This window comes from Oryzias latipes, chromosome 10 (assembly GCF_002234675.1).
Source record: "Oryzias latipes chromosome 10, ASM223467v1".
Lineage (NCBI taxonomy): Eukaryota > Metazoa > Chordata > Actinopteri > Beloniformes > Adrianichthyidae > Oryzias > Oryzias latipes.
The window spans coordinates 22582784-22607975 of record NC_019868.2 but is presented as its reverse complement, the minus strand read 5'-3'; the positions used below and the strand labels follow the sequence as shown (position 1 = coordinate 22607975).

The 25192-nt window shown below is 39.7% G+C and overlaps 1 protein-coding gene across 1 annotated transcript in view; it reads right to left on the bottom strand.

The window, feature by feature from the left end:
* Positions 1-25192, bottom strand: part of tenm1 (teneurin transmembrane protein 1) — a 212672-nt gene that overhangs the window by 8095 nt on the left and 179385 nt on the right. Inside the window, exons 23-33 of the mRNA XM_011480413.3 lie at positions 20902-21056; positions 17799-17882; positions 16643-16837; positions 12265-12352; positions 10478-10674; positions 8057-8370; positions 7287-7459; positions 5662-5906; positions 3441-3734; positions 2128-2372; positions 1470-1612 (exon numbers count right to left, since the gene is read on the bottom strand). Of these exons, the coding sequence (XP_011478715.1) occupies positions 1470-1612; positions 2128-2372; positions 3441-3734; positions 5662-5906; positions 7287-7459; positions 8057-8370; positions 10478-10674; positions 12265-12352; positions 16643-16837; positions 17799-17882; positions 20902-21056 (2133 nt within the window). The remainder of the gene's footprint in view (positions 1-1469; positions 1613-2127; positions 2373-3440; positions 3735-5661; positions 5907-7286; positions 7460-8056; positions 8371-10477; positions 10675-12264; positions 12353-16642; positions 16838-17798; positions 17883-20901; positions 21057-25192) is intronic.

The following is a 25192-nucleotide window of genomic DNA, read 5'->3' as shown; positions in this document are numbered from 1 at the left end:
GCCAGGCTAATTCCAATCAAAGACTAATTCAACATCATTAACGCAGACACACATAGTTCAATCCATTCAATCTTAACTATATCCACATCTCTATGGCATTTCCAGTGGTGACCTTTAATATGGAGAGATAATGAAATCTAAAGACAATAGCCATGATGAGCCAATGTGCTCCTTAATGTCTGAACATCAACGTTAACAACACCATTCGTCACCTCCGCCGTATCTCATCCACCATTTGGAAAAAAGAAAATCACTAATGAATCACCATTATGCAGCGATGTGAGATTATTCCAAAAGCAGTTAAAATGACTGAGTGTCGAGCTTCGGAGCCTCTGGATAGCAGGATCAGCACTACATCTCCTGTTTTTATTTTCTGCAGAATGTTGATTCTGAACCTGCGCTAATGGGAGAGCGGCAGAAGCACTGAGAGGGAGGTAGAAGCTTTTCTACACCCCTAGGGAACCTGCAGTCTGTTCATCTCGCTTTTCTAGCTGTCACTTCTCCAAACTGTCATCTTTCCATTTCCTTTTACTGTTCTTTTCCTCCATCCTCCACCACTATATATTACTGTCTGTCTTTTCTTTTTGTGCTCTACTCTTCCTTGTCTCCTCTCAAGGGACAATTACGACTATCTCTACCCTCAGTAAGCCTCAGATTGTTCTGTTGAAATGAGATCAGTTAAAGGAAGGTGAGAGTCTATTCACAGTGAGGGCAAAGTGATAAACACCCACACACACACATAGGCAGACGGCAGCACCTGGCAGATTAGTGACACATGATCGTGGCTTGCCAATCACAAAGGCACTGCAAGTGAGCTAACAGTTACGATGGGTGCAATCTCAACGACCTCGGACAGAATCTGTGACTTAAAGGTCTTGCTAAACTGTTTTAATGGTGGCACAAATCTGCTGCGACAGCTAAACACTTCAACTGATGGTTCTGCCGGAACCTAAATGCTTCTCTGATGTTTTCTGTTGGAGCTGAACAATTAGGGTTATAACTTAGTGGCTCATTTAAAAGCGTATTCTGTTTTACACAACCAACAGGTCAAATGATAATGACATAAACAACGAGCAAATGTGGAACGAAACACACTATTGCATATAACCACACTTTTTACATTGTAGTTCAAATATCTGTTCACTTGTTTACTTTAATCAGACTACTTGTCTAAGTCGGTAGGTCAAATAGAGCAGCTTAGAGTATTTAAAGTTGTGGTAGACCACAGCCCCTTCCACTTGAGCGCTTAACCCTGTTCCTAGGTGTGAATTTGCTCAAATCTGACTCCTACCCACTAACGGTTTGATATTACTCACTCATCTGTTGATGAATTTATGCTAAAAAAGATCACCCCTATATGTGGGAGATAATAGGTTTTGAGAAGAGTCTTTTTTACATCCTAAATCTTAAAAATGTGCAGCTGCCGGTTGTTTGGCTCATGCCTGGTGTGAGTAAATGTGCATGCCTACCTGTCTGTCTGTATCGTATGGAGCTTATGAAGCCGTTATGGGTGAGATGAATAGTCTTGACGGTGCCGGAGGCTTCATCATAAGTGAAGGTCACCAGGGTGGAGTCATAAACCACCTCCGAAAGTCGTGCTGCTGATGTGTATCTTGATTAGATGAAAAAAAAGAAATAAACATAAAAAAATATATGTACTACTTACTGGTGATAAATAAGTGTTGGTGTCAATCCCAGTAAAAGGCATTTCATTTTCAACAAAGGTAAACATGCTATGCCACGTGAATAATCCAAAGATCCCTTGGGCCACTGAGAAAGAGACTGCGTCATCCTTCAATATTTCATTGAAATCAGAACAGCAGCTGTGGCAGTTATGGCCTTTTGGATCTTGAAAATGGGGCCATTCATTACAGTATCTTCATAGAGCCAATGAGTATTAAAACTGTTAAATGCCAGAACCTTGTTTGAATCAGCCTCCAGCTTTCATCCAAATAGTGTGGGACGATAAAAAAATAAATAAAAGAAAAGTGACCTTCAGGCTGTTTCCTACTAATACACAGTCAGAGAAGCAGTGAACAACTATTGCACTATGACTCTACAATGCCTCAAAACTTTCACTGCAAGGTTCTGAACCAAATCAAAAGACTGAAGGGAAACTGTAAGAACCTGTAGATGATACTGCGCCCTGTTCCCAAGTACTGAGTCCTCAACAGCCGCCCATCCAGGGCGTAGTCCTGCGTGAAAGAGGCCTGGCTGTCAGGAGGGGTGTAGACGTTCCTGTAGTAACCGACAGACAGCAGCGACTGCAGGGAGTGTTTCACCATGCTGGGCATCGTCACTGCAATCAGGCGGTCTGTCTGGTCGTACTCAAAGACGTATCGCCGCTGGCTGTGCAGGAGCAGCATAATGGACTGCAAGAACACATAAAGATGGGAAGACTTAACCACGGCTCTCTATTTTTTTTTTTTTGCACGTTCCCCTTGTGTGACTCTTCGGATTTCTTTTAATTCCAGGTTAATTCAGTGAAAACCTTGCGTCTGCTCTTCAGAAACAACCTTGGTTTTTGTTTTTATGTTGACACTCCCTGCAAGCTATTTAAATCATAACATGCATACCGACAGGGTTTTGAGGTGAAAAAAACATCTATATTTAATCTTAATTGGAGTCTTGAGTTTTTCTGGGATAAACAATTTTTCTTTCTTTCTTTTACACTTACAACACCGGTAAAGCAATTTGGGTGCTCTGTTTAACTGTAGAGCAAGATATTAATGTGTTAATAATGCATGCAGGTGCTATCGGTTCCTTAATATAATTTAAGCCCACTTTAATTGTGTCTCTGGGAAAAAATGTGACACTAAATATTTGTCTTGCTATTTATTTTTTCCATAATTCAATGTATTTCAACAACAGAAATGAGGTTTCTATACACTAACTTTTACATTTATGTCTGACGACGAGTAGTCTCTATTAAAAATCTAGGAATGTGTTTGCTTGCAACCAAACATTTCTAAATGTTATAAGGGATACAAAGAATTTCCTGTAAAATCTGCTGCTTTCTCTGCAGAGCTGTGAAAAACCCAATCTGCAACCACAAGACTTTGAGTTATTCATCACAAAAGAACCTCTTTCCTGATTTCACTGCACTCAGACCCCATTGTTCATCATATGGGTATTCTGTAAGTAAAGTTTGATGGAAGCCATCTTTAAAAGAATATGATGCCTTTTTAAAAAAAAAAAAAAGAACCTCAAGTCAGTTTAAGAGGAAAGCGTGTTAAAGTAAAAGAAGTAAAAAAAAAAGAACATTAAACTAAGCTGGTTAGAACGATAGAATGGAAGGAAGATTTGGTTTCACATCAGTGCAATAGTCAAGCAGACACTATAGGCAGTGGGATTTAGTAAGGTTCCTTAAAACATTGTTTGAAAAGCAACAAAGTCAACAATCAGGGCTCAAAACTTGACATGTATAAAATCATTCTTACCTTGTCTGCATATGTGTAGCTCCAGATTTTGCCGTTCACCCACGCTCTGGACACCACCCTGTCATTTTCATACTCCAGCCTCTCAGACCATTCTCCTCTGTGGATGTTTGACAGCAGCCCGCCGCTAGAATAGCTGACGTTCACCTCGGTGTATTTGCTGTTAGGAGACCACACAACAGGCCGACCCAGCAGGTCGTACTGGATGTGGAGGGTGAACTTCCTGTGGTCGTCGTAGATCTTTCCGATTCTGGTGCTCTGATCGAAATCTATGGACAGCAGGTTTCTGTTATGTGCCTGGAAAGAACACATGAATAAGAACAACATATTTAGTCATATCACTTTAAAGTTAAGAAGAATTGCTTAAAAAGAGACAGATATGCAACTATAAATGAAATTGCAAGACAATAAAATATTTGAATTTTTAAGACAAAATGGCCAAAGCTTAGAGCAAACCCAGTTTATACAAGTTTCATAATTTGCTTTATAAGTAGAATAACTATAGACGAAAAAAGAATAATGAGGACTGTCAATAAATTAGAACATATTTATCACATAATTTTAAAATGTGTTTACTATTGTCTATGAAATTACCCATGATTCTCTAGTCTATGTAACATGTTCATGTAAAGTACTAAATGGATAATGGTTTTTTTGACAAAAAATAATGTCTTTTTTCAGGGAAATTAAATGATGATGTTTGTTAACGTACCTCAATCCCAATGGTATTTTCCAATTTCAGTTATAATCATTTTCATTTTAAAGAAATTTTATAATGGGTCATTTGATTGGATTAAAAACTTGCCTCAGACAGATCGAACTAGTTGTATCGTAGTAATATGAATTGATTCATGGATTAAGTTGAATACATGTTACACCCTTAATGTGTAGATACTTTAGCACTCATATTTCTCTTTTTCTGTGCTTTACCAGTCCTGTGTCTGTACTTGTGTAAAGTCCAGTTACTGTAGAACACTTTGCCCACCCAATTCCAGGATGGGTAGGACAGGTAACAAAGCATGCTGTTTGTTTTGCCCCAAAGAAGCCAGACAGGACTGCTGCCTCCATCTTAAAATGTGGCTGTGCTCTTTTTCTGTTTCCAAAGGTTAGACACCGGTTTGCAGATGTTGTTGACTGTTGATGGACGAATTCTTCCACAACGGCCTCCCCTGGCACCAGTCCCTTCTAGCAACATCAGATTTTTCCATCTCTAAGGGAACTTAGTTTAAGTACTTTATGAATTTCAGCTAGTAACTTTAAAACACAAATCAGATTACATCCCTCAAAGAATGGTTATTATGTCACGGATGTTAGGTCTGAAGTGTGAATCCTTCACTATTGCCCACAGGAATCTGTTTCTCTACAGCAGAGGCTCTTTCTGTTGAGCTGACAATTCCCTCACAACCCAATCAAATTACTGATAAACAGATAGCATCTCTCCCATGAATTGAAAACTCTGCCACATCATGCAATAATGTGAGTGTAAACAAACCAAATATATATGGTTAAATGCCAGTAATGTTTGAGCATATGTCTCAAGTATGAATTAACTAGAACTACATTAGTTTCACCTGGGTTTTAGTCCAATGGAGGCGATTTTTAACCTCCTCATGTGTCAGAACTGATTTGTTATGATGTTGTTTGATTGCCATATAAGTGCCACTACAGTTTTGAACACACGTATTGAACTGTATCATAGTGCATTAATTTTGGATTGTAGAGGAGCCGTCTGTCAGTTAGTTAAATGGTGGTTTGATTCCCAACCTTGACAAGCTATGAGTTATATCCTAAAACAAATTTTGGGTTAACCCTTTTACACCTGAGCATTAGCTCCAGTGTTTACATTCTTTCAACTACTGTAACTCTTCAACTGTTCAGACAATTACCATAATTCCAGTGGATTCTGAACCAAAGAAAAGCAGTTTTGTACTGTTATGCAACACTTTATGTCAGTAATGTGTTGAATATTGGTGTAAATCCGAAATGAAAAGCCGTTTTTCTCCATGTCAGAATTAGGTCAAAGGTCAAAAATATATGGTAGGTCAATGAACGTGTGTTATTAATATGTCATTAGCGACATCTCTGGGGTTAAAGGAAAAAGTGTGATAATGTTACAGAATAAATTGAGTTCTTTTCTGAATACAATAAGGTTGTTCTGGGGACCTAAAATACAGAATTGGGGACTGATTTGTTTCATCAGGTGGGGAAAAAGATGATGTTTTACCCTAAGTCTGCGTTCGTAGGTGCTGTAGTTAGTCTTGCTTTGCTCCTTCCTCTGTCGCCACTCTATCAGGCTGGGAGCATGGTCTCCTGGCAGACTGATGTTGCAGCGGCTGGCCGTGGGGCTGACTCCTCCACCAATGATGCCTGGGAGGAGGGGCTCCGTGCTCAGCGACAACTCCATCCCGCTCGCCAAGGACACAAGGAAGGATCCGTCAGAGCTGACCCTGTATGAGCTCTGAGTGTGATCTAGGGGTAGGGGGGTCGATTGTTTGCCATTGGTTAAGTTGCCGTCACACACAAACCACAGATGCACAGAAGGCGGTAAGTAGACAGCAACACATAGGAAAAAAAAAAGTGTGAAATGAACAAAACAACAAGACAGTGTCTGAAAAAGCGGACCTAATAAAAGTCTGTTGAGGTCAGGTGGGCCCGCAAAGGTTTTTGTTTTCATCATTAAAACTGCATTTAAAATCACTTTTGCTACATAAGTGCGAGATTCAAGTAAAAAAAAACAACTCAAATCTAATCAAACTGAGGAGAGGAAGGAGAAGGGACAGATGGAGAGGGTGACAGATGAATAGATGTGAGCGAAACACATACAGCAGAGTTTGAGGGAAGGAGAGGAAGTGTTGCTAAGGACAAGAGGTGAGCAGCCACAACAGTTGGCTTTTTCACACTTTGCAAAACTTTTCAGAAGCTGTTCTGTCAACATGACACAAATCTAAAGCAATATTTCACACATATTAACTCGTTTGTTTCAACTCTCGAACACAATTAAAAATCATAAAACTGCACTTAAATCATAAAACTTGATGCAGCCAATAAACTAAATATTAATTTCTACTCCCTCTTCCCCTATAAAAATCTTTCTGCCAATATGGTTATAGTTGCCTAGGAGGCAGGCAGAGACATCTTAAATTTGGTTGGTGGAAATAAAGGGTCATTTCAATCTTTTTCTAGTATCCTCAGTCTCACTATTGTAGCGCATGCACACCCATCATTCTGTGCAAGTGCATCAGCATGTGGCGGAGCCCCTTTCGCCTCCCTGCAGGCCTGTCATTGTGACAACTGCTAGGAAGCAATTAAAGGGATGACATGAGAGGAAACTGCTCCCACGAGTGGCTTCACCACTTCGCTCCCATTTCTCGTCCCTGCCCTCCATCCCCTCTTCACTACCTCCAACAATTCTTAAGACATTTTACAAGTCAATCAGATCTGTCTGCCTTTTTTTTTTGGTCATCAACAGAGAAAAGATGACCAAATAGCACTTTTTTTAGCCCCTGCTAACCCGTCTTGTAATAGAAATAGGTCAGATGACACACATCTGAATTATACGCAAAATAAAAAAAGGATTTTACAACTGAATTATACTGCTGGTTTCCAGTTGTAACTTCTAACACTTCTCTAAACCCTCATGCTTCGGCTTACTCATTCATCGGTGGAGCCCCCCACATGAGTCATGTCACACAGTTACGGCAAACGGGTTGATTCCATCAGAGTAGGATAAGTATATGTGGCTGAATAAATTGTGCCCCCCATTTGTCCCGTTGTGACATTTCGATCCACCCACACTTTAACAATGACCATTATGACAAACGAGTGGATAAAAGACGTGCCATGCTTCACCTTGCTTGAATGTGTAGATTGTGTCGCTGGCAGACAAGTTGGTGCTCGTTACGTAGTTCTCATGATTTGATGCCTCAACCTCAACTCTAGACCAGCGCTCCAGGTTGCCATGGAGACCGCTCACCTCACCCGTGGGTAGGGTGATGTTGGTAACTCGACCCTCACCGTTGTACCTTGCGTAATAAGCACAAATGTGAAGTACAAAGCTGCAATGACAGACAAACAAACTGCGGGTAGCACATATGTGCGCGCATGCTAGCTCTACGTTTTCCCCGATTCACTGCCAGGGTGTAAATGTCAACTATGATTTATATATGTAATTATCCAGCTGTGAACTTTGAGACAGTGACTGAGGTGGCTGTGGTGAGGAATTTGCACGTGTTGTGGTGTGTACACAAGGTGCACACACTGAAACATGTGTGTAAGCAGTATTGGTATAAGTATTGGTGAGACATCCCTCAGCGCTGTCGCAATCATGTAAGCAAAGGCTAAAAGGAAAAAAGTAAATAAGTAAAAAGAAGCCCCCAGCTTCAACCCCCACCACAAAAGTCTCTTTAGTGCTGGTGAAGCAGAAGCTTCCACTAGATGGCACTCAAATCTCAGACAGTTGTTGCAAATCTTCCACAAAAAAGTTGTCCAAAAACAAGTATAGTAATAAAGACAAGCATTAAAGAAACGTTTAAAAGAAGTAAAGACAAATAGCAAAGGAAAGAGTAAAAAAAAATATATGATAACACACCAAAAAACTGTAACACAAATTGTAAACTTACTCATAAACAGTGGTCCAACTGTTCTCATCACTCTTGGTTGCTAGGAGACCAGTGTTGCCATGGTAAGTGATGTGAGCTATGTCATGGCCCTGGGCTGACACCTTCCTGAGTGTTCCGCTGTTGCTAAGCGACAGCCAGTACACCTGTCCTCCCGGTAGGGCCAACCAAAGCGGGACGCCATGAGCATCTCGCCTCACCTGGAAGCCACGGCCATCTTGACACGTCAGCCCCGACAGCAGGCCGTCCGTGCCGTAAGAGAAGTTAAACAGGTAGTGGCCGGTAATGAGGTGCTTGGTGTGCATGTGGGAGCCATTCTGTGTCAGACGAAGGAGGAAGACTCATGAAAACACAACTGCAGCTGCTAATCATTTGTTTAAATGTGAATGTGAAGGATCAGTGTTTACATGAATACAACTGAAGACTGAAGGAGCTCAAACAAAACAACAGATGACAAAGCAAAACCTCAGCCACAGATTGACATTTCATTCCGAAATATAATTATATCAAACTCCCTTACTTATGGTATTGTTACCATACGTCAAATAAATCCAATAAAAATAAAAATATTACAACTTCAGAAAAAGAGAAAAGTCTAATATCCATTGTTGGTGTCAGATAAATATCTACATAAAGCCTCATTAAGACTTTCAGACAACGTATGTGAATCATTTCCCTCATAAACTCTCTTACTCTGTGTGATTAATGGGTCATTTTACAAAATTAATATTGCTAGATTTGTCATTTGGGCATTACAGGAGGTTATCTGAAAATCAGTCCTTACCAGAGGGCTACTCTCTATGGTTTTACTTAATTAGGTTTTATAACTAAAATTGTACATTAGTTCATTTCATGGATATATTTTAAGCTTCAGTTCCAAGAAATCTTTAAGGATTCTTTAAAGCACCATTAAAATCTGTATTTATGGGATGCAAACTTAATTTTTAAAAATTAAATACACATGATCATTTTTTTGGCGTGAATTTAAAGACCCACTCAAAGCGGTATTTTTATCTGTTCAAGAATCGCTTGCCCTAAAAACCTGCGCTCTGAGCACCAATTTACCAATTTACAATAATGAGCGGGTTCTCTTGAGCCGATGTAGATGACAACAGCCAACACCAACACATACTTTCTCCGTGGAGCTAGCAGCGATCGTCAAAATCAGTTTCCTTTTTATTAGCACAGTATGCACATTCACAAACATTTTGATGTCTGTTTTCTTGGGCCAGACGCAGACACGCTGCTGTTGACGTCATGAAATGGGCGGCACTCACAAGAAGTGAAAGCCGTTGCCTCAGAGATCGAGTCGTCCTACTTCCAGGTTGGAAAAGAATTCAGGAAAATAACAAATATTTAAGGTAATATATTATATTATATTAGCATGTGCATGGAAAATAGCCGCGGTTACATGCGCAAAATATCTTAATCGGATCAATGGTGGGATTAAAATTCAACCGTGCTCATGGGAACAGAAAACTTTTTTCCGATTAAAACAAACGTTCTCATGGCCACACTTTTGGTCTGAATAAATCATTTGGGCATGTGCAGTAGTGTTGAAAATACCAGAAAAGGAAATGAGTCCCACAGTAAACAAACCTAGCTGTCATATACGTTTATGCAGCAGCTCGGTAATATACGAGACGATCTTGCAAACATGCTTTTATTAATGTTATGAATATTATGAAGAGCCTGTTCGCGGGGCGAGAGCGGGGTGAGAGCGGGGCGGCGCTTTGCAGCGGTCCTCCGCAGGGATGCCGGTCTGTCCTGTTTGAGCTCCAAAGCTTTCTCTGGAGCGAAACACCGTCTATGCATGACGTTAAACCAGAGCAGTAGTGACACGATCGGAATGAACTGTTTACATGCAACACGATCAGATAAACAATCGGCATAACCCACCTATCCCGATCGGACAGAAATTTTGATCCGAACAAGTCTGATCGGGGCAGACTATTCTGAACGGCGTGTTTACATGACACATTTTTCTTCCCATCAGGCATTCTTTCCTATTACTTTTGTCCATGTAAACGCGGCTATTGTTTACTATAAAAGGCTTAATAATAGCATGGTATAGGCCCTTTAAGCTTAAATTTATTCATTAATGTCCTCCATTGTGAGAAAAATGCCACAAGAAAAGCACAATTTTTATCGGAGTGGGTCTTTAAAAAAAAATATTATTATAAATTGAGTAAAGTTTGGGGAGTAGGAGAATGTAAAACCATAAAGGTGAAGAGTTTTTGGAAGATCCTGTGAACAGCAGATGAACTGTTAAGGGTGTCAGAGCTGACTAAGCATTCAAAAAAACCTCCTGTTTTCAACATAAAGTCAACATGTTCTCATAACACTTAACTGTCTTCTAATCTGGCTTAGATACCCTAAAAGGAGTCCTGCCATTATAATCGATTGAGCTTAAGCACTGGGTACCTGGCTGAAGAGATAGAGCTCTTGATCCAGAGGGGAACTGATCTCTACCATGCCATTTTGGTTGGGCTGAGGCTGGTTGGGACAGACAGCTCTGATCCGAATGTTGCCAAGATCAGCAATATACAGAGTCCCGTTGGGCGCCACAGCCAGTGAAGACGGAGCTTTCAGGCGAGCATCACGAGCGTAGCCTCCGTCGCCTGATAAGACCAACAAGAGCACATTATTTATGAGGGAATAAACGTTTTATCCACATAATGGCTTTGGCAAAACCATCTTCAGTTGCAAACGCACTATAGAGTACAAGGCAGAAGTCCCAGATGGCACACACAATAGTCTGCAAAATCTAAAGACCCCATGGTGTCGCTTTTGCAGTTATCAGTTTGGTTCAGGGCTTGGACTTGGTGGGACACTGTAAGCACCCCCTAAGTATAGTGGATATGATGACCACTTTGATAGTGACCTTATCAGACAGTGGTTGTGGGGGATTGACTGCATCCAGATATCTTCAGTAACACAGCTGGATAACAGCCAGGTGAAGGCCTTTAGAAGCAGTCTGCAATGGGCCACAGGTCTCTGATGGGTCTGTACGTACAGCAGGGTGCCAGTTTATCTCTTGGCAGCATGCGCATCATCATCCGTGGGCATGTTTTTATGTGAAACCGGTGTGTTCATGGCCTCTCATACTTGTGTGTGTGTGTTTTCAAAGACACCATGTGAGTGTTTACTGCGAAGGGACGGAAACGGAAAACCTCTGAAGAGAGTAATCATCTGTTAACAGCAAGACATGATTGAAAATATGCAAAGTGCAACCCAAGAAATGGGGATGGTCACAGCCCATTGGTTTGTGGCACGGGAGAGACACTTTCCTCCATTTTGAACAGAAAAAAAAGGACAGATTTTCATGTGCAGAATTAAATGATAAAATCACATCCTCTGACACTTACAATGAAAGCATAGCCTAACTGTCAAAGGAACATCTGCTTATATGTTTCTTCCTTTTCTGTTGCCTTTTGTTGCATTTCTGCTGCCCTTCAGTCCCACGGCAAAGAGTCCAAACCTTCAGAATCTCAAAGTGGGCTTTCTTCCTCTGCCAGCTGTAATTTTCTACGAAATGTGGGAAGTTTAGCTGCTGAAATATAGCTGGACACTTTTGAAAAGAGAAACCTTCTCCTTGAATACCAAACATCATCCTGCTCTGTGTTATTTATTTATTTATTTGATATCCAACACACATAGAGACCTTCTTCATCAAACTGCATTTTGTATTATGACATCAGGGTTCATCTGTTCCTATACACAGCCTTGTCATCATTTACATAAACCTCATTATCTGATCCTTTTTTTTGTGTTTCTCAAGGAAAGTGAAGCCTCTGAGATATTAACAGCTTGACTGACTTAAATAATTTAGACAAGCTGAAATGGAAAGAAACATTAACAGGAAACAGATGAGACGAACAGCTATTTCCAAGCACACTTAATGAAATTATTGGCCAGCAGGGACACAGACTAGATTTACCCACTCGATATGAACACTTACGAACTTTATCAAATCATGTCAGCTTTTAAAATGATCCAGTTTTTGTTTCCTCTAAATACACTGTTAAAGCAGACCAATTCATATCAGATCTAAAAATGACTTAAAAATGCTTTTATATGTTTTTTTTAAGGCCCTTTAATCCTATTAGAACTAATCCAATAAAGTCATGTTGCCTAATCCTTCAGCTATGCTTTGTGTGTGTGTGTGTGTGTTTGTTTGTTTGAATTTGTTTGTGTGCCTTTTGACCCACCAGAGAAGCAGTCACAGTTTGGATCTATCTTACAATCGCACTCTGTGGGCGCTCCGGAGATGATCGATATCTCTCCATTGGTGGACACCTGTGGAGATTTTCAAAAGCAGACACTTCATACACAGGAGATCATTGTTGAACAAGAGATGACATAAATATACTCCATCCACAAGCTCCTTTTTTAAAAAGCTCTTATTTATCAGCCAAAACTATGGTGGCCCTGAAGTGCAAATAACGTCAACATCTCACTCAGAGCAAAATACATTAAAGACCACAATGAAAAAAACCAAACAAATAAAAATAACATTACATTTTGGAAATCAAACCAAAATCTAGAAACCAAAAGACAATTCTAATAGAATGTAATAAAAACTAAATGTTATTTCCAGAATTACAATTAAAAGAAATGTTTTAAATGAAATGTTAAGAAACAAAACACAATGAAAACTGCAAAGGTAGGTAGTATTCTGGGACATCAAGGATTGGCTGCTAATGTTTCAGCTTCAGCTAAATGACTTTCGGTTGAAATGATAGACAAACGTCATCATCCAATCAGCTATGTCCCTAAGTACTACTGCCGGTTTCCATAAGAAAATGTTTAAAAAACATCAGAAAACAAAAGTACGTTCCAGAGATCAAAATAAAATGTTAACAAATGAAACGAAAGAAGAAACCGGGAAGGTAGATAGGATTGGACATTGTTGTTTGGATTATGGCATTTGTCCATCAAGTTATTTGGCATGAAGCAATACTGGGTATGCTCCAAACCTGTCATACAACTTTTATTAGTGTACTGGCATTGAAGATGCATTTGAAAAAAACTTAAACGTCAAAAATCAAACATCATTATCCAATCAGCGATGTCCCATAGTACGTACCTTTTCCGGTAGGTACAAATTCGCTATTATTTTCCGTAACATTTCATTTGTATTTCTTATCACTTTTGGGGAATTGTGTTTTTGGTTTCTGGAATTTTTTTTATCCCAAAAATGTATATTTGTATTTTATTAATTGTTTTGCTTTTTTAACCCTTGTGCTATCTTAGAGACCCCACCCTTACATTGACGTGTTCTCCCTGCCATGACAAAGGTGGAAAGATTTCATGTCATCCATGGACACCAGTGAAGATCACAAATCATTGAAGAAAAAAGGTTCAGAGCACTGTCTAGTGGGTCTAGATGACCCATACTCCCAATGGTAAAGTGCCTAGGATAGCACAAGGGTTACAGTGTCGTGATCTTTAAAATGTTTTTGTGTCAAGTGATTTATTGGTGTGATTTCCACTTCAGGGCCACTGTACAAAACACTAAGGGATATGTTTTTGACAAAAATAAATCCATATTTGAATTTTTTTTAAAGAAATGAAATCAAAATGGCATTTGTGGCCTTATAAAAGTGCTGTTTGTTTCAATTAACAAAATCTTAGAAATATAATTGATGTTTTTTTGCGAAGAAAGAAAAAAAATACTGGCTTTGTGTGCTTCCAGAGAACGTACAAGTCAAGCTGCATGCACTGTTTGATAGTAACTGAGTAAAGCGGCATGTTTGATTTAGATCATTGTTATATTAACTTTATTATCCCTCAAAAATGTGCCCAGAGAGCTTTCTTCAAAGAAATTACACTTTATTGGCTGCCATTTACAGACACAGATTCAAGGGCTGATACCAGCCAGACGCCAATATTGTTCCTCCAAAGCCTATAATTTTTATTGCTTTTTTTATTTTCTTCATTTATTTATCCATATAAGTTTATTTATATGGAGATCAATAGAGTCAGAGCAGCTGTTTCCAGTCTTTTCAGGTGCGCTTTTTAGGCCTCATTATTAATTCACACAGATAAAAGTGGCATTGATCCTCCTCAACTACTTTCTACCTAGAGAGAAAGTAGGCATAATTCCCCCAAACTGCTGCTCCACCACGTGCATGCAGAGAGAATTCCTAAGTAAAACAAGAAGAGCATAAAAAATTTGAATGTTAGGTAAATTATAGGTGTTTCAACACCTTGACCCAGGAAAATACTTATACTTCCTCCAGGTTAATGCTGACAAGCTTTACTAATCACTTTTACGTCGCAGCAGGAGGGCAGAGAGAGAAAAAAAAAAAAAGAATCTCCAGAGGGGGTGGAATCCAAAAAACAGCATTTCTTTTACTAATAATCCTTATAAATCCATTAAAGCCAATGCTTTTTCCTACAAAAAACATGATGATGCAGTGGTATTCATTAACACGTCTGAGCTAACTTTGGATTTAATGATTGTAAATTTAATGCACCTTAAAGCTCCAGTATTTTTCAATAACTCTAATGGCTCTGTTAAAATAAAAGACATTGATTATGCATGTGCTTAATGTTTTTAAACATTAAGGGAGCCAGAATTTATATGATGGAAAAGACGGTCCTGAACAGCATGAGTAGAATTCAGTCACGCTGAAAGGATTGCTTTTATTCTGTGACGCCTTCTGAGGCTTCTTAAGAAAGGAAGAAAAACTTGCTGCTCATCATATGTATATATATATATATATATATATATATATATATATATATATATATATATATATATATATATATATATATATATATATATATATATATATATATATATATATGTGTGTGTGTGTGTGTGTATGTATAGATATATACATATATACATACAAAAATCAGGGGTGTTCAATTGTTTCCAAATACAGACAGATTTGGTGAGGTGAAAATGACCAAACATTTGGGTTGCCTTCTTGATCCTTATAATAACAATAAAATGCAAACAGACGATTGAAAGTAATGAAAATTGATTGCAATGGAGTACTTTTAGTATTTTTTCACATATATCCCAAAGATATTTAAACCCTGTAAATTTATTTTTGTAGACCAGAAAATAGTCTGTCTGGAAAAACACCTTTTGTCAACATTGAATCTAGAAAATGTCACATGAAATGCTTACTAAACTTCTACATTTAAATCATGTGAACCAATAACTATATTCTGAGGAAGTACAAACCACCATGGTTTTGATCACTGGAACACATACATTTGTTTTTCTTGCTTTCCCTTGATGCTGTGAAGGTCATGTAGCCACAGGTTGTTGTCACAAATTTACAAAGGCTTATAACATAATTTAGCCAATCACAATCAAGAAATCATAGTTCTTAGAAAGTTTTTGGGACGGCATATTATTATTTTATGACAGGAGCCTGCAAGCCGGTAGAAATTTGTATGTGGGCCACATTTAGCCCACAGGCCAGACTTTGGACATGCCTGCCAAAAGGTGTACGGGATTCATTCAACATGTTATTTTATTTCTTATTAAATTATTTAGTACATTTTACAAAAAGTATGACTAAGTAGAGAAATATAAAGGTAAATAGCCACTTGGAAAATGTGAACAAACTTAAAAATTTTAAATAATCGATAGGCACAAAGCTGAGGTCTTAATCCTGATCCCATACTGAGAAGCTTAATAATTACAGGTCTCCAAAGCACAACTGAAGTCAACAAAAAACAATATTTTTCATTGCCTTTATCTAACATGGCTGGTCAGTCTCCATCAAAAAGGCATCGGAGGCATTTTTTGTTCCGTCTGCCTCCACACAGGCCCAGCGTGGAGCTGTCGGCCACAAAGGCACTATTGATGAAGTGCAGCAGGCGGTATTTTCTAGGTGTTGGTGCCAAAATGCAGCAGACCTGTGGAAGCCAGCACCTGGCTATTGAAGAAAAACAGCTTTTAAAAAATGAAAACAGTCTTTTGACTAATTCATTTGGGGTTCTGCAGAGTTTTGTGCTTTCAAACATACAAGCAAGATTGAAAATCTTCCCACTGCACAGCATCTAATTGAGAAATAAACGAACAGGAAAGTAAATGACTGAAATCAGGCTTGATAGATTATTTGTATTAGACTTACTGAACCATGGCGTATTTTCTGTGGCAATTCAGTGCTCTAAGATCTGAATTTTTAAATATTCTGATACAGTTGCAATCTTGGGTAATGTGTATAATTACTGCAGCGAGGTATTGTTTAAAAAACTACTTTGCATGTATACTCGAATCCACTGACAAGAAAACAGGCAAAATGCGAGGTCACAGGGTCCATTTCTTTCCATTAAGCTAATTTGTTTCCAATCTTCTGTATTTTAAAAGGAAATGAGTTCACTAAAGCCAGACTTTTCCAACAATGTGCAAAGAGCCAAACACAACAGCTGTTAAAAAAATTAAATACAGCACCCATTGTTGTTCAAAAGGCCACACCCTGTTTGTGAATAATGGTCAGTGTGAGGCAAGATGATGAATGGAAATTCAGCCACATTACAGTTATAATGCATTTAAGCTTTAAATATGTTATTATGAACAGGATTTGATATGTTTTTTTCAGTTGTGTTGAGCTTAACCTGTTGGATGCGGTTTATTCGCCTCTCATCAGTCTCCGCGATAAACAGGGTTCCAAGGTGTGACAGGGCAATGGCCTTCGCAGCTTCTAGGGTGGCACGCACTGCAGCCCGGCTCACCAAGTGGTGGTCGATTCCTGGAACCTGGCAGTGAATGGGTCGCCCGGCAACTATGCGCACCTGGAGATTCTCTGACACCTAAAAAGACAAGGCTCTCTTTAATGCATGTGTCAAACTAAGAGTGGCAGTTATCAGTAACATCAGGTCCACCTAGTCAATCGATTCTATAGGTTTTCACTGTCAAAAATGGTAAATGGCGTAAACTTATATAAAGTACTTCTACCTTCATAGGAATGCCTAAAATTTCTTCACAGTTGCAGTCCCATTCACACACACATTCACACAAGGATGGCGCCTTACACTGGCGCCAACCTCAACCAGGAACAAATGTTGGGTTCCATGTCTTGCCCATTGAAACTTTGACACATGGGCGGCAAGGCTGGAAGCAAACGTCTGATCTTCTGATCGGAGATTAACAGCTATTTAACACTTGGGTTATTTCTTCAACCCAGTTCTTGGGTTATTCATGTTAGGCTTTATTTTTGGGGGTACCTTTTGGAGCAACATCACTCATTTCTGGGTTAAAATAACCCAGAAAAAAAGTTAGTCCATTTTAAACCTTGGAGTTGGGTTAAAAACAACCCAACTTAAGGGCAATTTTTAACTACATTAATTTTGATTCAACTGTATTTATTTAAAACCACCCCCTGCAGGACAGTGACAATGCTTTAGAAATACTGATTTTACAGGTTCACATCAATATCTCAGACTGGGGTCTCTGAACCCTGGTTCTTGAGATTAACCATCCTACTTTTTTCCCAGCGATCCCTGCCCTACTTACTCCTGATTAACTAGATCAGGTGATTGCAGGTTCTGACTGATTGGACACATCTGATTTGGGTTGTCTGGAGATATCTGGGACACCAGCAGGTCCCTAGTTCTTAAGGATCAGTGTCGGCCATCCATTTGTAACCCACAATCTACTGAAATAGATGTGGCGGTATTCCTTTGAAACATTTGTTTGCTGCCACATATAGTGTCAGCACCTCCGAGAAGGTCCCCCCCACCCCCGTCCCCCCAGAAAAAGGAGTTCCTTTACCTGCAGGACAATGTTGTTGTCCAGGATGTAGAGCGAGTTGTCCAGCGGGTTAATGGTGAGGTCTGTTGGCCACTCCAAACGCACCTGCAGAAAGACATCCGTGCACAAACACATGCAGCCGCTGTGTTTTCCATCAAAGGTGAAAAAAAGAAAGAAAGCAGCGAGGAAGCCTCGATGGAGACTGCCCACAAGAGTCAGTTACAGGTGCTGCAAATAATATCTCCTTAATAACATAGTGTTAGGCCTCCTGACCCTCCCAGCTCATGCAAAGGTCAGTGGCGGGCAGGGAGCCCTCCCTGTGTTTATTCAAGACCCACAACAGCCCGCTTCGGCACCATTCCAAATGTCATCCAATAACCGCCATCGCTGCCTGCTCAAATAGCACACCATGTCGGCATGCACGGTGGGGGTCAAAGCCAGACAACAATCCTACAGCCACTCACATCACTGTCCATGTCACACTCAAACAAAGTGTGAGCTGCTGCGGAGGCGAGGTGGTGCCAGCGGCTGTTAGGGGATGAGGAGGAGAGGGAGGGGTCAGGTGATTGATGACTCAGACGACAGATTGGTAAATAAATGGATCATGTTGAATTGCCACTGACACGTTCAATTATTGGCCCTGTCAAATGAGAGCGAGAAAAGGTTTCACTCTGAAATCCCACTTTAAGAGGTGGGGAGCTTCATCAAGCAGGACTCTGCATGCCCCCCTCAACAAAAAGCACATGCATCACCTCTGTGCCGATCTTGGAAATGAGCTTTTTGACTCAGATGATGGGTCACTTTTTTTATGAAGTCCGTACTATTGAGTGTATTGGAGAACTGTGTCCCCACCTCACTTTCAAACAGAAAGTACCAAAACCCCATAGACTGCTAGAATGACTGAATAATAACTGTTTATTTCTCACTATTTGTCAGAATAACCATTTTTGCTCTGTTACTTTTTTTTTTACCATGTTCTTGATTATCCGAATTTGTTTTCATTATATTTTTTCTTTTTGTAGCATAAGGTATTGTAGGTATAAACTGGCCAATCAGATTCCTTGATAAAAGTAGGTGGTCTGACATTAAAAAATTCAAAACATTCAATTGAGATATTCTCATAAGCCCACTTTCAGTGGTAGGGGTGTGGTTTGTAACAAGCTCACTCATGATTGGCAAAAGTGGTTACCGTAAAAATGTTGACTCAGACCGACTTGGACCAATCACTTCTACTGACGTTGGATTGCTTCAATGTGGCAACGTCTGTCCCGCAAGAAATTTCGACTGAATACTCTTCAATTTTATTGGAGCTAGAAGAAAGTAATTTTCTATGGGTGACTTCACACCAGCTTGGTTCAGTTCTCATATACAGTCAATGGTTTGTACACAAAGTAGCCTGCTGAAACATATTCAAATGGCACATTTTCTTCCCTTTCTTTGTTTTGGTTTTCTCTCTACAGAAAACACAACAGGCAGAAGTTTTATCTGTTGATTTTTTTTACTTTATTTTTGGCTCTATCACTCCTCTTGTACATTTGTTTCCTCCAGGAAGCCAGACTGGTTGGCGCTCGCTGACAATGTGAGTGCTGGCAATTTGAGAGGTGAAATGTCTGTGTGGGCGAGCGCCAGTGACAGAGGAACTCAGAGCCATGCCTAAATAAAATAAAATATTGTTTGCTTTTTGAAATATATTATCCAAGATATAAATGTCAAACCATTCAGAACGTCATAAAACAGTGATTGCCTAGCAGTACTTAATGTATCGAGGCAGTCATTATCCACATTATAGCTTTTTGTGTTGGGATACATTAACACAGAGGCAGAACACAGTTCATTTTTTGGATAAAAAAACAAAACAACTAAATGTTACAAACTCTGCAGCAATCTATATTTCATGTCACAGAGTTTGTTCCTTAGTCAGTTACAGTAGACAGTAAGGGAAAAAACGCATCACCCGAAGAAAGGCTCCTGTGGTTTTATGGAACATTCTTTTTTTTTTTTGGGCTCATGAAATTCCTGCTGAGTAATACGACTCTGACTATCAAAGCGATCATAATAGAAACTGCTGTGATTCTTTAAATGCTGGGGAAAGGGGCTTTGCTGTTTAATTTCTTATCCTCTTTAGCACAGTCCCCTTCATCAAAAAGCCTATTTCTCTGCCTGATGTATAAAAGGACGGACACAAAATAAGTTGAACATTGCTTCTCAGCTACAAGGGCTGCTTATTTGTACCATCTTGGACTTAAAAAGAAAAACTAAGACAACACAATAATGTGTTTGGCAGGTGAGTGCCTCTGTGCAGAAAATGATTCGGACAGCTGTAGTTTCTATTCTGCAGAAATCTAACTGAGTGTAATCGGTTTCTTTCTGCAGAACAAATCCCCCCCGACCATCTTTTTTTTTTTAAGTATCCGATGCTTTCCAAAGAGACAAAAGAAAAAAAAAATCTTGGAACAAATACTGGAAGCATGCTTTTTGACTACAGTCAAACTCCAAAGCTACACATCCTCCTTAGTTTATGCATTTCCAATCAAACTTTGCATTCAAAAGATATGCATTGTTTTTAAAAAAGCTGTGATGGTGGTCTGAAAGAAAACCCAGATGGAGGACAAATGTGATCAGACCAGAGAGCAACAAACAGAGGAACTGTAACCTAGCAGGAGCAGGGGGACATGAAATAGCACTTCAGGGAATTCACCTAGCTTCAACACGCATATTCACACACACGTACACAGGCCCTCACATCCCTGCGTGTGAGCAGATATCCCTCTATAGAGCCAGGGGTTCATCTATAATTCATCCTCCTCTCTAATAGGCTTCATATTAGTTAGCGGTGTGTTTTCAAGCCAGGCTCATAGGACCTGGGCGCTGCTTCCTGCTTCTCATACATAAAAATGCATTTATTTAAGGAGTCTCTCACACCTAGGCTGAAGAAGCTGAGCAGTTTAGATTGACAAACAGTACTGACTGTAAGAAAGCAGCAAAAACTTTATGATTTATGATTATTTTTCATATAATGAATGATCCGATAACTCCCTGCAGGAGAGTTACATTTCTACAAATTATGCAAACAACAGCACAGAGAAAAACATTTTTTTCTTCCACGTTTAAAGTAGCAACTTACCTGGCTGATATCCATGCGTGCATCACAGCTCAGCGGCTGCGTCGACATTAGCCCGTTTGAGCCAATCACAGTGGAGAGTAAACCCCGTTCATTAATCTTCTGAATGGTGGTGCCATCGACGAAGTAGACAACGCCTCTCTTATCCACAGCGATACCTGAGCGGGCGAGAAAAAAAAAAAAGGAAAGATGAGCTTCTGGAGATGACGGTGGAAAGAGGAGGCGAGTGGGAAAAAAAAAAGTCTAAGCTAAAAGAGAAGTGGCAGACAGTGGTGAGAGGGAAAAAAAAAAAAGGAGGCGATAGAAGAGGGCTGCGGTGAGGGATCCAACATGGTTAGGCATTCAGCTCAGCAAGCAGCTGTCTTATCAAAGAGCCTGCACCACAGAAATGTAATTATATTTCCATTCTGGAGCCCACTAACGGGATTAGAACAATACAACTGCAGGAAGAAGTTATTTGTCACATTAGATACGACCAGGACAAGGTGGTGAACTTTTGACATTTGTGCAAATGTGTGTGTAGTTTGTCATCCGCTCTTCAAACACAAGTATGTTCACTTGCAGCCCAGATACACATGTTTTGCTAGATTATTTTGTTATAAACAGTATATGCTCGACTTCCTCCTGCAGAAGAGCGGTGCATTAGATGGAGAGAAGAGGTTGAGAGGTAAGTCCAAGCATTAAAGGTCAGGCCAGACGTTGAATCATCTGTTATGGATGAGGGACGACCTTCATTCCTGCCTTATCTCCATGCAGAAAAAGCCCTTTGCTTCCACTCTGCGGCAATAATATTCCCCGACCCAACCCTCACCTCTTACGCCACTCGCTGCCGATCCCCCATGATTGCTTTCACTTAGCATCTATGACAATAAGCTATATTTTAAAATTACAGCTCCCACTTCCAGCTGAATCATTGCATTAACAAACATATTTGGTTTATGGGTCATCATTAAGTCGTGTCTGATTTATGCATAGATCTGTTGGTCTCCAGGGCGCCTCGGAGGACTTTATGGAGACAAAAGCTCAAAATCAATTCGATCACTCACAAAAGTAATTGGTATAAATAGAGTGTGGTGTGGAAGTAAAATAATGAAATGAAGCGCAGTGGAAGGTGGAAAACAGATTCCTGCAGTATATCAATATGAAAGAAGTGCTGAAACACTCTGTGGAGCCGGGAAAATGGAGTGATAATTATGTCAGGACTCATAATGCATCTGTCACATGACTATTACAGGGTTTTACGCGTTTTGACACATTTAAAGTCATCTGTTTAGGTCAAGAAATTACGTAAGTTCAACCCCAAAAGGGGAAAAAGAAACCTCACAATTGTGTTCATATTTATTCAACAAACAGCAGGTTATCCTGCAGAATAGCTGTGACCTTTAATCATTTCCTCCATCACATCATCAGTGTGTCACAACATTTCAGGGACATTTCTGCAGTTTTTTTTTTCTTTTCCTGACCATTTATGTGATGCCATGACAGGAAAATATAAGGCATCAGCAAGGCAGTCAAATGTTTACATTTATAAAGATTTTTAAAAAAAAAGTGTAGGAGGATGGCTTTCTTGTTGTTTTGGGAGGTTATGATTTGGTAATGATTTTTAGCGGAAAAAAATCATCTGTCCACCCAAAAAAATCATCTGTCATTTATTTGAAAAACTAAATTAGACCTAAAGAAGTAGAGAACTCTTCATATATACCTGACAGGGACGGTTAATTGTATTAAAATGACTGTAATCACCAAAAGCAAGAATAGCCAATATCTATCCTAATGCAGAAGCCAGCTGTGATAGATGCCATCATACCCTTGTTGACTTAACACACATGTTCTAGCTGTCTCCATCTCTGACATCCTACTGGTCTGTCATTTTTAAAACATTTTCACAAGTTCTCAAAATTATATTCAACCCAATACAGCAATGGCCATATTTGGCATCCCAGATACAATAACAATCTCCTCTAAGGAAATGAAATGAACATATCATTGCTTTTACAACACTACTTGCACGTATAAGGATTTTATTACACTGGAAGTCAAATAAGCAACCCAAAGTGTCTCTTTGGTTTAGTGACTTATTACAATTTATGGAGCTAGAAAAGATTAAATACACTCTAGGGGGGGGTCCAGAGGCAAATTTCTATCTGTGTAGGGCCCGATGCTATCATACTTTGATGAGCTCAAAACTGCTCCCAAGTAGCAGCTTCCATCGACACTCCTGTTTTCACATTTTCCTTGTGTCATCGACACACTCAGCCTTAGTGGTGCATGCCTGCTTATATCACTGGATGTAATAATTTCCAAAAAAAAAATTCTGACGCCTCTCATCTTCTTGGGGGTTGGGTGGGAGTGGGGTTCTGTTTTGTTTTTGTCTTGTTAAAAAAAAGAGCATTGTTTGAATAACTTCTGCACAATAAATCGGAAATGTATAGTTATCGCGATATCAAGAAGTGCAATACGCAAACGTTTATGAAAATTGCAATAAATGGTAACCTTGAATGTGCTAAAACAATCTTATGTTTATGTTGTTGACCAATTGGATGGACCTAGTTGATTTTAGATGCGTGTCTTCTATGCAGATGAGGGTCATTTGGAGTGTAATTTAAGTTATGTTGACGTTTTTTTTTTAATTGAACCGTTGCCGTGAAATGGAAATGATTTATTCATATATCGCAGGTTATATCGTCATCGCGACATTGATTACTAATATTGCAAATCGCGAGTTTTCCTCACGTTGTGCAGCCCTACTTCTGACATTTGCCTTTGTTTTGGTAAATGTTCTGTATTTCTGGTGCTCAATAAAAAAAGATTAAACTAAAATAAAAAATAAAAACAATTCATCTTCATGGTAAAGAAGTGTGGAGTCAGATATGAAGCCAAAAGCTATGTAGCCAATTTGCAACAGGACACTGATCCCACACATAGCAGCAAATCTCAGACAGAAAGAGTGGAAAGAAAGTTTAATATTCAAAAACATTATGGAGAAAAAAGTAAGTTTAACCCCTTCAAATGGCAAGATACGGCATGAAGGGGTTAAACTGGTGCTGCAAGCGGTTAACGGCTTTTAAAAAGTGTGCATTATTTCAGATTGTTTCTTTATCAAATACATATTGACACTTTGTCACACTTGTGTTGTATTCAAATTTAAAATGGCCCAAAATTTCATCTCTTCCAACATAAAAATCCTACATTAAAACAGTACGTTAGAAGTACAGAATCACTTTTAACAACCTGTAGTTTGTAATACTGCTCAGTACGAGCTTAGAATTTGTTTTTATTTTATTTCAAATATATTGGGAACATCCAATCATTTGCCTTAACCCTTGTGCTATCTTAAATGACCCCACCCTTACTTTGACGTGTTCTCCCTACCATGACAAAGGTGGAAAAATTTCATGTAATCCATGGACACCATTGAAGGAAAAAGGTTCAGAGCACTGTCTAGTGCAGGGGTCGGGAACCTTTTTGGCTGAGAGAGCCATAAACGCCACATATTTTTAAATGTAATTTCGAAAGAGCCATACAATAGTGTAGTGTCCCTTTCCCACACTGAGGCACAGAGTCTTAACCTCTTTTAAGGTTCTTTATTCTGGGTACTGTAGACCACAACAAACGCCGTACAATTAATTCAGCAACTCCTGAATCTCTGTCGCCGAGACGAGACGAGAGCGCTTCTCCCAACTTTATATTCCCCTGCTCCCCTCTCCAGCCCTCCCATTTCCCTTATTCGGCCCATAGCTGAACCCCATTGGTCCAAATTACCTAACAACAGGCTGAGCGACAGGACTGAGGGCCAATCAGATCTCTGCTTGATCGATGCGTTCCATGAACTCCAGAACTTTTAACGCGGCCCAACAGCCAAGTTGAACTCAGTCCGCAACAATATGTTTAAAACTAAATATACAAGTGAATGTGTGCATTTGATGTAATTTCAACACTTTCAAAGTACAATAGGTCTGTGGATTCTTTTTAATAACATTGTTATTCTGTTGCTGATAAATGATGAGTATTTCTCGTGGTAGTTTTGCTGATGGTCTGGTCTGGTTGATACGTGGTGAGTTTCTGCTTTAAACGGGATCTTAAGTCTGAATGTTCTTTAGATGTGAGAGACAGACATGGAACCAAACACACAGTGGGCAGCGGGTTTTACGTTTTTACCATCCCTGCGCGATTCACCTGCTGCCCCCCCCCCCCCCCCCCCCCCCCCCCACCTCTACTTTCTTCCTCTAACACCCCGTCCCCGAAACTGCGCGCTCTTCCTCAGAGACGGGAGCGCGCACTTTTAGGCACAGCA